A 13,670-nucleotide genomic window follows, 5' to 3' on the forward strand; every position below is an offset into this window, starting at 1 on the left:
TGTCATGCCTTGTGGTATCAATACCTCAAAGGTATTGGTACCACAAGATCCCAGTGGTAAGGTTTCATCAACATAAGAGGGATGGCCATTAGTTCACAACTTAGGTTGAGGTATGCTAAAATAATGGGGCAATCGGCTAATTTTGATGGCACTGCCCTTGGCCTAAAACTGAGTACTGTACTGGTATTGGTGTGCGTCAGCTAATTTTAATGGTATCAGTGTCTGTTTTGGTGAACAATGGATAATTTTGATCTTTTCATCTAAAACAGAGTACTGTATTGGTAAAAAATTTATCATTCCCTCTCTAAACCTAAGTTTTTTTTTTTTTAACAAGTCAGCCACCTCCCACCGAGGCAGGGTGACCCAAAAGGAAAGAAAATCCCCAAAAAGAAAATACTTTCATCATCATTCAACACTTTCACCTCACTCACACATAATCACTGTTTTTGCAGAGGTGCTCAGAACACAACAGTTTAGAAGCATATACATATAAAGATACACAACATATCCCTCCAAACTGCTAATATCCCAAAACCCCTCCTTTAGAGTGCACGCACTGTACTTCCCATTTCCAGGACTCAAGTCCGGCTATATAAAAATAACCAGTTTCCCTGAATCCCTTCACTAAATATTACCCTGCTCACACCCCAAGAGATCATCAGGTCCCAAATACCATTCGTCTCTATTCACTCCTATTGAATGCGCTCATGCACGCCTGCTGGAAGTCCAAGCCCCTCGCCCACAAAACCTCCCTTACCCCTTCCTTCCAACCTTTTCGAGGACGACCCTACCCCACCTTCCTTCCCCTACAGATTTAAATGCTCCCCAGGCCATTCTACTTTGATCCATTCTCTCTAAATGACAAAGCCACCTCAACAACCCCTCTTCAGCCCTCTGGCTAATACTTTTATTAACTCCACACCTTCTAATTTCCACACTCCGAATTTTCTGCATAATATTTACACCACACACTGCCCTTAGACAGGACATCTCCACTGCCTCCAACTTTCTCCTCACTGCTGCATTCACAACCCAAGCTTCACACCTATATAAGAGTGTTGGTACTACTATACTTTCATACATTCCCTTCTTTGCCTCCATAGATAACGTTTTTTTGTCTCCACATATACCTCAACGCACCACTCACCTTTTTTCCCTCATCAATTCTATGATTAACCTCATCCTTCATAAATCCATCCGCCGACACGTCAACTCCCAAGTACATACTGTATCTGGAAACATTCACTTCTTCCATTCTACTCTTCCCCAATTTGATATCCAATTTTTCTTTATCTAAATCATTTGATACCCTCATCACCTCACTCTTTTCTATGTTCACTTTCAACTTTCTACCTTTACACACTCCCAAATTCATCCACTAACCTTTGCAATTGTTCTTTAAAATCTCCCATAAGCACAGTATCATCAGCAAAAAGCAACTGTGTTAATTCCCATTTTGTATTTGATTCCCTATAATTTAATAAGAACATAAGAACATAAGAAAGGAGGAACACTGCAGCAGGCCTGTTGGCCCATACTAGGCAGGTCCTTTACAATTCATCCCACTAACAAACATTTGACCTACCCAATTTTCAATGCTACCCAAGAAATAAGCTCTGATGTGCAAGTCCCACTCAAATCCAACCCATCCCACTCATGTATTTATCCAACCTAAATTTGAAACTACCCAAAGTCCTAGCCTCAATAACCCAACTAGGTAGACTGTTCCACTCATCTACTACCCTATTTCCAAACCAATACTTTCCTATGTCCTTTCTAAATCTAAACTTATCTAATTTAAATCCATTACTGCGGGTTCTCTCTTGGAGAGATATCCTCAAGACCTTGTTAATATCCCCTTTATTAATACCTATCTTCCACTTATACACTTCGATCAGGTCTCCCCTCATTCTTCGTCTAACAAGTGAATGTAACTTAAGAGTCTTCAATCTTTCTTCATAAGGAAGATTTCTAATGCTATGTATTAATTTAGTCAACCTACGCTGAATGTTTTCTAACGAATTTATGTCCATTCTGTAATATGGAGACCAGAATTGAGCTGCATAATCTAGGTGAGGCCTTACTAATGATGTATAAAGCTGCAGTATGACCTCTGGACTTCTGTTGCTTACACTTCTTGATATAAATCCCAGTAATCTATTTGCCTTATTACGTACGCTTAGGCATTGCTGTCTTGGTTTAAGGTTGCTGCTTACCATAACCCCCAAGTCCTTTTCGCAATCTGTATGGCTAAGTTCTACATTATTTAACTTATAAGTGCTAGGGTTATGGACACTCCCGAGCTTCAGAACCTTGCATTTATCTACATTGAACTGCATCTGCCACTTTTCTGACCAAGAGTAGAGTTTGTCTAAATCCTCCTGAAGTTCCCTAACATCTACGTTTGAATCAATTATCCTACCTATCTTCGTGTCATCGGCGAATTTGCTCATATCACTAGTAATTCCTTCATCAAGATCATTGATATATATTATAAACAACAACGGGCCCAAGACTGATCCCTGTGGAACGCCACTTGTTACTGATCCCCACTCGGATTTAACCCCATTTATGGACACTCTTTGCTTCCTGTCTGTGAGCCATGATTCGATCCACGAGAGCACCCTTCCCCCAATGCCATGAGCTGCTACTTTCTTCAACAGTCTTTGGTGCGGAACTCTATCAAATGCCTTACTAAAATCTAAGTAAATAATATCAAATTCTTTATCGTGGTCAACAGCCTCAAAAGCTTTACTGAAGAAAGTTAATAAATTAGTTAGACAAGACCGGCCTCTTGTGAATCCATGCTGAGTATCATTAATCAAGCTATGCTTATCGAGATGGCTTCTTATAATCTCAGCTATAATTGACTCTAGTAATTTGCCTACAATTGAGGTCAGGCTTATTGGGCGGTAATTTGACGGTAACGACTTGTCCCCTGTTTTAAAAATAGGAATTACATTAGCCATCTTCCACATATCAGACACAGCACCTGTTTGAAGAGATAAATTAAAAATATTAGTTAATGGTTCACAGACTTCCATTTTGCATTCCTTTAGAACCCTTGAAAAAACCTCATCAGGACCCGGTGACTTATTTTGCTTCAGTCTGTCTATCTGCTTCACAACCATTTCACTAGTGACTGTGATGTTACATAATTTATCTTCTTCTGATCCACTATAAAAATTAATTACCGGAATATTATTAGTGTCTTCCTGTGTAAAAACCGAGAGAAAATAATTATTTAAAATCGAGCACATTTCATTCTCTTTGTCAGTAAGATGCCCATAGTTATTTTTAAGGGGACCTATCTTATCTCTGACTTTTGTTCTATAGACCTGGAAAAAACTTTTTGGGTTAGTTTTAGAATCCCTAGCAACTTTACTTTCATAGTCCCTTTTAGCTTTTCTTATCCCCTTTTTAATGTCCCTCTTAATGTCAATATACTGATTCATAAGATGACCCTCGCCTCTTTTGATACGCCTATAAATTCCTTTCTTATGCCCTAGTAGATATTTCAGCCTATTATTCATCCATTTTGGGTCATTTCTATTTGATCTAATTTCCTTATAAGGGATAAACGTTCTTTGAGCAGCATGTATTGTGTTCAGAAAACTGTCATATTGATAGCTCTCTTCGTTACCCCAGTCAACAGATGATAAGTGTTCTCTAAGCCCATCGTAATCTGCTAAGCGAAAATCTGGGACTGTTACTGAGTTATCCCTACTATCATACTTCCATTCAATTCTACATGTAATTGATTTGTGGTCGCTAGCACCCAGTTCCTCTGAAACTTCTAAATTATTAACAAGGGATTCATTGTTTGCCAGAACTAAGTCAAGCAGGTTATTACCCCTTGTAGGTTCTGTCACAAACTGCTTCAAAAAACAATCCCACCCCTCTCCCGAACACCCTAGCATTTACTTCTTTTACAACCCCATCTATAAAAATATTAAACCATGGTGACATTACACATCCCAGTCTAAGACCTACTTTTACCGGGAAGTAGTCTCCCTCACTTCTACACACCCTAACCTGAGACTCACTATCCTCATAAAAACTCTTTAACAGCATTTAGTAACTTACCACCTATTCCATATACTTGCAACATCTGCCACATTGCTCCCCTATCCACTCTATCATATGCCTTTTCTAAATCCATAAATGCAATAAAAACTTCCCTACCTTTATCTAAATACTGTTCACATATATGCTTCAATGTAAACACGATCTACACATCCCCTACCCACTCTGAAACCTTGTTCATCCGCAATCCTACATTCTGTCTTAGCTCTAATTCTTTCAATTATAACCCTACTGTACACTTTTCCTGGTATACTCAGTAAACTTATTCCTCTATAATTTTTACAATCTCTTTTGTCCCCCTTCCCTTTATATAAAGGGACTATACATGCTCTCTGCCAATCCCTAGGTACCTTCCCCTCTTTCATACATTTATTAAACAAAAATACCAACCACTCCAACACTATATCCCCCCCCCCCTGCTTTTAATGTTTCTGTCATGATCCCGTCAGTTCCAGCTGCTTTACCCCTTTTCATTTTACGTAATGCCTCACGCACCTCCCCCACACTCACATCCTGTTCTTCTTCACTCCTAAAAGATGGTATACCTCCCTGGCCAGTGCATGAAATTACTGCTTCCCTTTCTTCGTCGACATTTAAAAGTTCTTCAAAATATTCTCGCCATCTACCCAAGTACAGTATAGTAATGTAGTTTTTACATTCTCTAAGTAACATGCCAGTTATCACAGAATTACTCTCAAGAAAGTAATAAATGGCATTTACAGTGCTCATCATTATAGTTTGCCTGGTGCCTCCAACAGGCAAACTTTAATATCAAAAGTAATACCCGATCCTTTAGGCATTTTGGAGTGACAGAAATGTTTGCCGGCCAGGCAAATCATAGTGGCATCTCAGGATATTGCAAGGAAACCTCCTACGTGCTCAGTGCTCTCTAAGCTTGTGTGATGGATGGACATGTCTGTACTGTCCCTTCACCACGTGGTCCTGAGTACAGGGTTTGTTGGACATTTTTGGCTATAGATGAGTACTACTAATACAGTGGACCCCCGGTATTCGATGGCATCGGTATTCGATAAATCCGGTATTCGATACATTTTATCGCAAAAAATTTTCCTCGGTATTCAATTGAAAACACGGTATTCGATACGATTCGTACGAGAAGTGTCCACGTGAGGCCTGAACTGCCCCTTGTGTGCCAGTGTTTACAAGCCAGCCAGTGTGCGCGCATCTAAGGATACATTCGGTACATTCCACATTATCCATATTATCACTGTGTTTGGTGCTTGTTTCTGCAAAATAAGTCACCATGGGCCCCAAGAAAGCTTCTAGTGCCAACCCTTCAAGAAAAAAGTCGCTAATGACTTATGAAATGAAGAAAGAGATAATTGCAAAGTACGAAAGTGGAGTGCGTGTGTCGGAGCTGGTTAGGTTGTATAATAAACCCCTATCAACCATCTCTACTATAGTGACCAGGAAAACGGCAATCAAGGAAGCTGTTCTTGCAAAAGGTGCAACTGTGATTACGAAACAGCGACCGCAAGTGTTAGAAAATGCTGAGAGATTGTTACTGGTGTGGATAAATGAAAAACAGATAGCAGGAGATAGCATCTCTCAAGCGATCATTTGTGAAAAGGCTAGGCAGTTGCATGACGATTTAGTAAAGAAATTGCCTGCAAATAGTGGTGATGTGAGTGAATTTAAGGCCAGCAAAGGTTGGTTTGAAAGATTTAAGAATCGTAGTGGCATACATAGTGTGATTAGGCATGGTGAGGCTGCCAGTTCGGACCACAAAGCAGCTGAAAAATATGAAGGAATTCAAGGATTACATAGACAGTGAAGACTTGAAACCTGAACAAGTGTTTAATTGCGACGAAACAGGCCTGTTTTGGAAGAAAATGCCAAGCAGAACCTACATTACTCAGGAGGAAAAGGCACTCCCAGGACATAAACCTATGAAAGACAAGCTTACTCTGTTGATGTGTGCCAATGCTAGTGGTGATTGCAAAGTGAAGCCTTTATTGGTGTATCACTCTGAAACTCCCAGAGTGTTCAGGAAAAACAATGTCCTCAAGGCTAATTTGTGTGTGCTGTGGAGGGCAAACAGTAAGGCATGGGTCACTAGGGACTTTTTCTATGACTGGTTACACCATGCATTTGCCCCCACTGTGAAAAATTACCTAACTGAAAAGAAATTAGACCTTAAGTGCCTCCTGGTATTAGACAATGCCCCTGGTCATCCTACAGACTTGCCAGAGCGACTTTCTGGGGACATGAGCTTCATTAAGGTCAAGTTTTTGCCTCCTAATACCACTCCTCTCCTGCAGCCCATGGACCAGCAGGTCATTTCCAACTTCAAGAAACTGTACACAAAAGCTATGTTTCAAAAGTGCTTTATAGTGACCACAGAAACTCAACTGACTCTTTAGAGTTTTGGAAGGATCACTTTAATATCCTCAATTGTATAAACCTGATAGGTACGGCTTGGGAGGGAGTGACTAAGAGGACCTTGAACTCTGCTTGGAAACAACTGTGGCCAGAATGTGTAGACAAAAGGGATTGTGAAGGATTTGAGGCTAACCCTGAGAATCCTATGCCAGTTGAGGAATCCATTGTCGAAGTCCTTGGGGTTGGAGGTTAGTGGGGAGGATGTGGAAGAGTTGGTGGAGGAGGACAGTGAAAAACTAACCACTGATGAGCTGATAGATCATCTTGAACAGCAAGAGGGCAGACCTGAGGAAACTGCTTCGGAGGAGGGGATAGAGAAATTGAAGAAGTTGCCTACTTCAAAGATTAAGGAAATGTGTGCAATGTGGCTTAAAGTGCAAACCTTTTTTGATGACAATCACCCAACACAGCTATTGCAAGCCGTGCTGGTGACTATTACACTAACAATGTTGTGAAACACTTTAGGGATGTCATAAAGGAACGGGAGGTACAGGCCACTATGGACAGATATGTTGTGTGACAGAAATCCAGTGACTCTGAAGCTGGTCCTACTGGCATTAAAAGAAGAAGGGAAGTAACCCCGGAAAAGGACTTGCTACCTCAAGTCCTAATGGAAGGGGATTCCCCTTCTAAACACTAACACCTCTCCCCTCCTCCCATCCCATCAATCATCACCAGATCTTCATTAAAGGTAAGTGTCAATTATTTTATTATTATTCTATTGCATTAAACTTAATATTCCATGTAGTAAAATTTTTTTTTTCATACTTTTGGGTCTCTTGCACTGATTAATTTGATTTCCATTATTTCTTATGAGGAAAATTGATTCGGTTTTCGATATTATCGGTATTCGATGAGCTCTCAGGAACGGATTAATATCGAATATCGGGGGTCCACTGAATGGGGAAGGTAATCTCTGACACAAAATACAATAGCACAATGGTGGCAGCCACTGGCGTGCGCGCATTCAGTAAGGAACTGGCCGTGTCAGTTCCGAGAAACAGCAGTGATGACACGACCACACTAAAAGCACATCCTGGAAAGCCTAGAAAAGCATCCATATGTACATTAACTGTAATTAAGACAGCTTGAGATTAGACTCAATGATCACATGGGAGATTACAAAAATAGAATACAGAGCAGCATCATAATGTGTATTAGAACTGTAAATAGGTGTGTGAAGGAGCTTGGTTACAGCAGCTGTACACCAGTTCAGAAACCAATATTGTGCAGAAAGCACAGAGTTGTGCTTGTAAAGAAATATCAAACATGGACTAAAGAATAGTGGAGTGAGGTGCTTTGGAGTTATGAAGCCACTTTCACAGTGACCTTTAACAGTTGGGAACATTTAAAGATACCTAGGCAGCAACCCCTAGGGCCCATACACCCCAAATCTCTAATCATTTGAGCTTAGTGCTAAAAGTATTAGCCAGTCAATTGTGCTGCCCAAGCACCAATGTACGAATCATTACATCTACACGGAATTGATTTTTGATCATTTGCCCAATTTTTTCACATTGAGTAGTGCAAAGATTTTAATGCAACAGTGCTCCATGCCCCACTGCTAAATCATTTGTTTAGTGGCTTTGTGACTGAAGTACCCTTCTTTGATGACTGGCCAGGAAATTCCTGACTAACCCCATTTAGAACCTTTGGAGAGATCTACAAGAGAAGAACATCAGCTCACTCCTATGGCTGAGGTAACCATTTATGAGTCATGGGAGAATTTATCACAAGAAACCCTCAAGAATTTAAGTGAATCACTTCTTAGACAATTAAAGGATGTGCTAATACACAAGGGATAGCCTACAAAATACTAAATTATTGGCAAGCACACTCCAATATTTTTTTATTTCTAAAACTTGTGATTGTAGTTTGAGATGAGGATGGCAAGCATTAATGACAAGTGCTTAAGCCCATTAAGTTATATACTTTGACTACACTCATTATAGTCACACCTGAAATTAAATTTATGCCACTTCTGGTGAATGATTTATGTTTGAGAAGATAATTTTAAATCATTTTATTTTATCACTTCTGCAATTTATTAAGATATTACAAATTGTTGAGCAAAAAATCAGATAAACTACAGCAGCAAATAAACCCAAGATGCAAAAAATTTTTTATTAATGAACAAACCTGAAGGGGTGATCCTTGTTTGGCTGCACAGTCAACATTTTGGTCTGAACTCATGTCCTGCCTCTGTTCTAGTCTTTCTAATGTTTTGTCTATTCTGTGTTCACTAACATGACTTTCACTAGGTGTTCTAGAATTTTCTTGGTTATGATCACTTTCTACATGATGAGGCGAGGCTACTGGTGATTTAGGACTGTTTGAGATATGTGTTTCACCATGAGGTGTTCCATTTTCTTTTCTTCTTCTTTTGGGATGTGGACTTGACCTATCATCACGGGAACTCCAGGGTGGCGTGTGTGTCTTCTTGGTTTCAACTTCCTGAGGTGGTTCATCTGGGACAGCTAAGCCTTTTATCTGGAGTAACTCTGCCACTTTTATTAACTTGGCCAAGTCATTTTGTGCCACATTCACTACACCAGCGTACATGTAGCTCAAAAGAGCTTCTAATTCATCGGGTTTAACATCTTTAAGCACTACAATAGGATGTTTACACGGTGTCTGTTCAAACATACTTTCAAAGTATTCACTACATGTTGATAGCACCAGTTTGTGGACTGGATAAAACTTTCCCTCGCATGCCAGGGTCACATCTGTGTACCTCTCCTATGCATGAAAAGAAAAAAGTGAAAATTATTGTGTAATATTTATACACAACTTAAGAAATTTGATTGGTTATAACAAACAATTTTAATGGAAATTATTTGAAAAAGCACTCTACCTGTGTGGGCTATACAAAGCTGTAATTTTTTAATGTTATTTACTTAATCGTATCCATAACAAATTTGAAAACTCACACATCAAAGAAAATGTACTGTAGTCAAACTAACCATATACAGTGGACCCCCGCATAACGATCGCCTCCGAATGCGACCAATTATGTAAGTGTATTTATGTAAGTGCGTTTGTACGTGTATGTTTGGGGCTCTGCAATGGACTAATCTACTTCACAATATTCCTTATGGGAACAAATTCGGTCAGTACTGGCACCTGAACATACTTCTGGAGTGAAAAAATATCGTTAACCGGGGGTCCAATGTATTAATATATGCCATACATGTACGTATGTATGTAAAGGTGAACATAGAAAAGAGTAAGGTGATGAGGGAATCAAATGATTTAGATAAAGAAAAATTAGATATCAAACTGGGGAGGAGGAGTATGGAAGAAGTGAATGTTTTCAGATACTTGGGAGTTGACGTGTCAGCGGATGGATTTATGAAGGATGAGGTTAATCATAGAATTGATGAGGGAAAAAAGGTGAGTGGTGCGTTGAGGTATGTGTGGAGACAAAAAAACGTTATCTATGGAGGCAAAGAAGGGAATGTATGAAAGTATAGTAGTACCAACACTCTTATATGGGTGTGAAGCTTGGGTTGTGAATGCAGCAGCGAGGAGACAGTTGGAGGCAGTGGAGATGTCCTGTCTAAGGAAAATGTGTGGTGTAAATATTATGCAGAAAATTCAGAGTGTGGAAATTAGGAGGTGTGGAGTTAATAAAAGTATTAGTCAGAGGGCTGAAGAGGGGTTGTTGAGGTGGTTTGGTCATTTAGAGAGAATGGATCAAAGTAGAATGACATGGAGAGCATTTAAATCTGTAGGGAAAGGAAGGCGGGGTAGGGGTCATCCTCGAAAAGGTTGGGAGGAGGGGGTAAGGGAAATTTTGTGGGCGAGGGGCTTGGACTTCCAGCTGACGTGCGTGAGCGTGTTCGATAGGAGTGAATGGAGACGAATGGTATTTGGAACCTGACGATCTGTTGGGGTGTGAGCAGGGTAATATTTATGTATGGAAGAGGGTAACGTACCTAGGGATTGGCAGAGAGCATGCATAGTTCCTTTGTATAAAGGCAAAGGGGATAAAAGAGAGTGCAAAAATTATAGGGGGATAAGTCTGTTGAGTATACCTGGTAAAGTGTATGGTAGAGTTATTATTGAAAGAATTAAGAGTAAGACGGAGAATAGGATAGCAGATGAACAAGGAGGCTTTAGGAAAGGTAGGGAGTGTGTGGACCAGGTGTTTACAGTGAAACATATAAGTGAACAGTATTTAGATAAGGCTAAAGAGGTCTTTGTGGCATTTATGGATTTGGAAAAGGTGTATGACAGGGTGGATAGGGGGGCAATGTGGCAGATGTTGCAGGTGTATGGTGTAGGAGGTAGGTTACTGAAAGCAGTGAAGAGTTTTTACGAGGATAGTGAGGCTCAAGTTAGAGTATGTAGGAAAGAGGGAAATTATTTCCCAGTAAAAGTAGGCCTTAGACAAGGATGTGTGATGTCACCGTGGTTGTTTAATATATTTATAGATGGGGTTGTAAGAGAAGTGAATGCGAGGGTCTTGGCAAGAGGCGTGGAGTTAAAAGATAAAGAATCACACAAAGTGGGAGTTGTCACAGTTGCTCTTTGCTGATGACACTGTGCTCTTGGGAGATTCTGAAGAGAAGTTGCAGAGATTGGTGGATGAATTTGGTAGGGTGTGCAAAAGAAGAAAATTAAAGGTGAATACAGGAAAGAGTAAGGTTATGAGGATAAAAAAAAGATTAGGTGATGAAAGATTGGATATCAGATTGGAGGGAGAGAGTATGGAGGAGGTGAATGTATTCAGATATTTGGGAGTGGACGTGTCAGCGGATGGGTCTATGAAAGATGAAGTGAATCATAGAATTGATGAGGGGAAAAGGGTGAGTGGTGCACTTAGGAGTCTGTGGAGACAAAGAACTTTGTCCTTGGAGGCAAAGAGGGGAATGTATGAGAGTATAGTTTTACCAATGCTCTTATATGGGTGTGAAGCATGGGTGATGAATGTTGCAGCGAGGAGAAGGCTGGAGGCAGTGGAGATGTCATGTCTGAGGGCAATGTGTGGTGTGAATATAATGCAGAGAATTCGTAGTTTGGAAGTTAGGAGGAGGTGCGGAATTACCAAAACTGTTGTCCAGAGGGCTGAGGAAGGGTTGCTGAGGTGGTTCGGACACGTAGAGAGAATGGAGCGAAACAGAATGACTTCAAGAGTGTATCAGTCTGTAGTGGAAGGAAGGCAGGGTAGGGGTCAGCCTAGGAAAGGTTGGAGGGAGGGGGTAAAGGAGGTTTTGTGTGCGAGGGCTTGGACTTCCAGCAGGCATGCGTGAGCGTGTTTGATAGGAGTGAATGGAGACAAATGGTTTTTAATACTTGACGTGCTGTTGGAGTGTGAGCAAAGTAACATTTATGAAGGGGTTCAGGGAAACCGGCAGGCCGGACTTGAGTCCTGGAGATGGGAAGTACAGTGCATGCACTCTGAAGGAGGGGTGTAAATGTTGCAGTTTAAAAACTGTAGTGTAAAGCACCCTTCTGGCAAGACAGTGATGGAGTGAATGATGGTGAAAGTTTTTCTTTTTCGGGCCACCCTGCCTTGGTGGGAATCGGCCAGTGTGATAATAATAATAATAATTCAGGGAAACCGGTTATTTTTATATAGCCGGACTTGAATCCTGGAAATGGGAAGTACAATGCCTGCACTCTAAAGGAGGGGTTCAGGATATTGAGAGTTTGGAGGGATATGTTGTGCATCTTTATACGTATATGCTTCTAAGCTGTTGTGTTCTGAGTACCTCTGCAAAAACAGTGATTATGTGTGAGTGTGGTGAAAGTGTTGAATGATGATGAAAGTATTTTCTTTTTGGGGATTTTCTTTCTTTTTGGGTCACCCTGCCTTGGTGGGAGATGGCCGACTTGTTAAAAAAAAAATGTATGTATTGCACAATAATTAAAAAACACCAAATATAAAAGAACCCACATTAGATGATGATAAATATAAGGGGTAGATGGCATACAGGTTAACAACTACTGCTGCTGAGCCAGGTAGCCATACTGTGAATAATGTTTACACAAATATATTTTTGCTATTATAAAAAAATAGAAATAACAGATATGGTTTAGCAATAAAACCAACTATATTTACCTTTTCCCTAAGTGTTGCAAGTATGTGACAAAATGTAGCTTTGTGGTTATTCCACGACAATGATAACATTCCATCACCCATGTTGGCATGCACTTCTCATCTGTAATGTTAAAATCACAATAAGATACATTTTAATTTGCACTATCATTAAAAATTACTAATCATAATAAAATTCTCACATGTACCTGTAACCAGTTAAAGTTATTTCATTCTAAAAGCCCAGCCTGAGGTTGGGTTAGGTGGGTTTTGTTACCATTTTACCACTTACACAACAAAATATTACTAAGGTTAAAAACAGCTACTTGGTGGAACTCTGACATTAGTTGATATTTTAAAATACATATATAATTATATAATCACATGGAGCGCTAAACCCACAGGATTATACAGTGCATGTGGGGGGAGGATGGAAGGTATTCAGGCTCAATTCAGGGAACTGGAGCACATCCAATTCTCTAGATCAAGAGCACCTCACCAGCATCAAGGAACCTCCCTTGAGGGGTACTATACATATAACCTATGTACACCATAGAAAAAAAAAAAAAGTAATTCTTATGCAAATTGTCCTTTTGGGAAATATTAGCATAAATAGTATTTTGGTTCATTTTGTTTGCAAAGGACATCTGAGGCAATCAACACGTGGTAATGTATAGTCTCACATGCCAGCCAAATGTTAACAGAGATGCCCCAGTACCAATGGTGGGGGTAAGTTTTGTCAGGGTATTTTAGATTGGGCTAAGCGGATTTCATCTGGTTTTGCTACTTTTTTAGCATTTGCACAACAAAGTAGCATCTCACCTCTAAAATAAACTTAACAGTGTACGATTTAAGCTATAATTAATCGCTAAAACTCACCGAGTAGTCTATTATTACCCAAAATTACTGAGGGCAATAACCTGAGACTGACCTTAGTAAATATTCTGAAATTTGCACAAATACACACTGAAGTTTATCAAATCCATACTGACAGTACACCAATAAAGCTAACAAAATTAAAATAAAAAATCCTGGCTTTGTTGTGAGAGTTCCATCATCTTGGTGGCTCCTGCACCTCTCTCAACCTCCATCCTCAACCAACCTACCAAAAAAAAAGAAAATAAATACAACCCAGGTG

At 40.0% G+C, this 13,670-nt stretch overlaps 1 protein-coding gene across 28 annotated transcripts in view; it reads right to left on the reverse strand.

Annotated features, from left to right (window-relative positions):
- The window catches only part of LOC128685599 (protein bric-a-brac 1-like), a 518,998-nt gene that overhangs the window by 504,955 nt on the left and 373 nt on the right, over positions 1–13,670 (reverse strand). For 27 of the 28 annotated variants that reach the window (XM_070087902.1, XM_070087910.1, XM_070087911.1 and 24 more), the window contains exons 2-3: positions 12,557–12,656; positions 8,629–9,228 (exon numbers count right to left, since the gene is read on the reverse strand). In XM_070087902.1, the coding sequence (XP_069944003.1) occupies positions 8,629–9,228; positions 12,557–12,637 (681 nt within the window). In that variant the 5' untranslated portion in view covers positions 12,638–12,656. Of the gene's footprint in view, positions 1–8,628; positions 9,229–12,556; positions 12,657–13,663 lie in introns of all 28 variants that reach the window. The other variant, XM_070087893.1, reaches the window with a different exon arrangement.

Source organism: Cherax quadricarinatus, chromosome 23 (genome assembly GCF_038502225.1).
Source record: "Cherax quadricarinatus isolate ZL_2023a chromosome 23, ASM3850222v1, whole genome shotgun sequence".
Taxonomy (NCBI): domain Eukaryota; kingdom Metazoa; phylum Arthropoda; class Malacostraca; order Decapoda; family Parastacidae; genus Cherax; species Cherax quadricarinatus.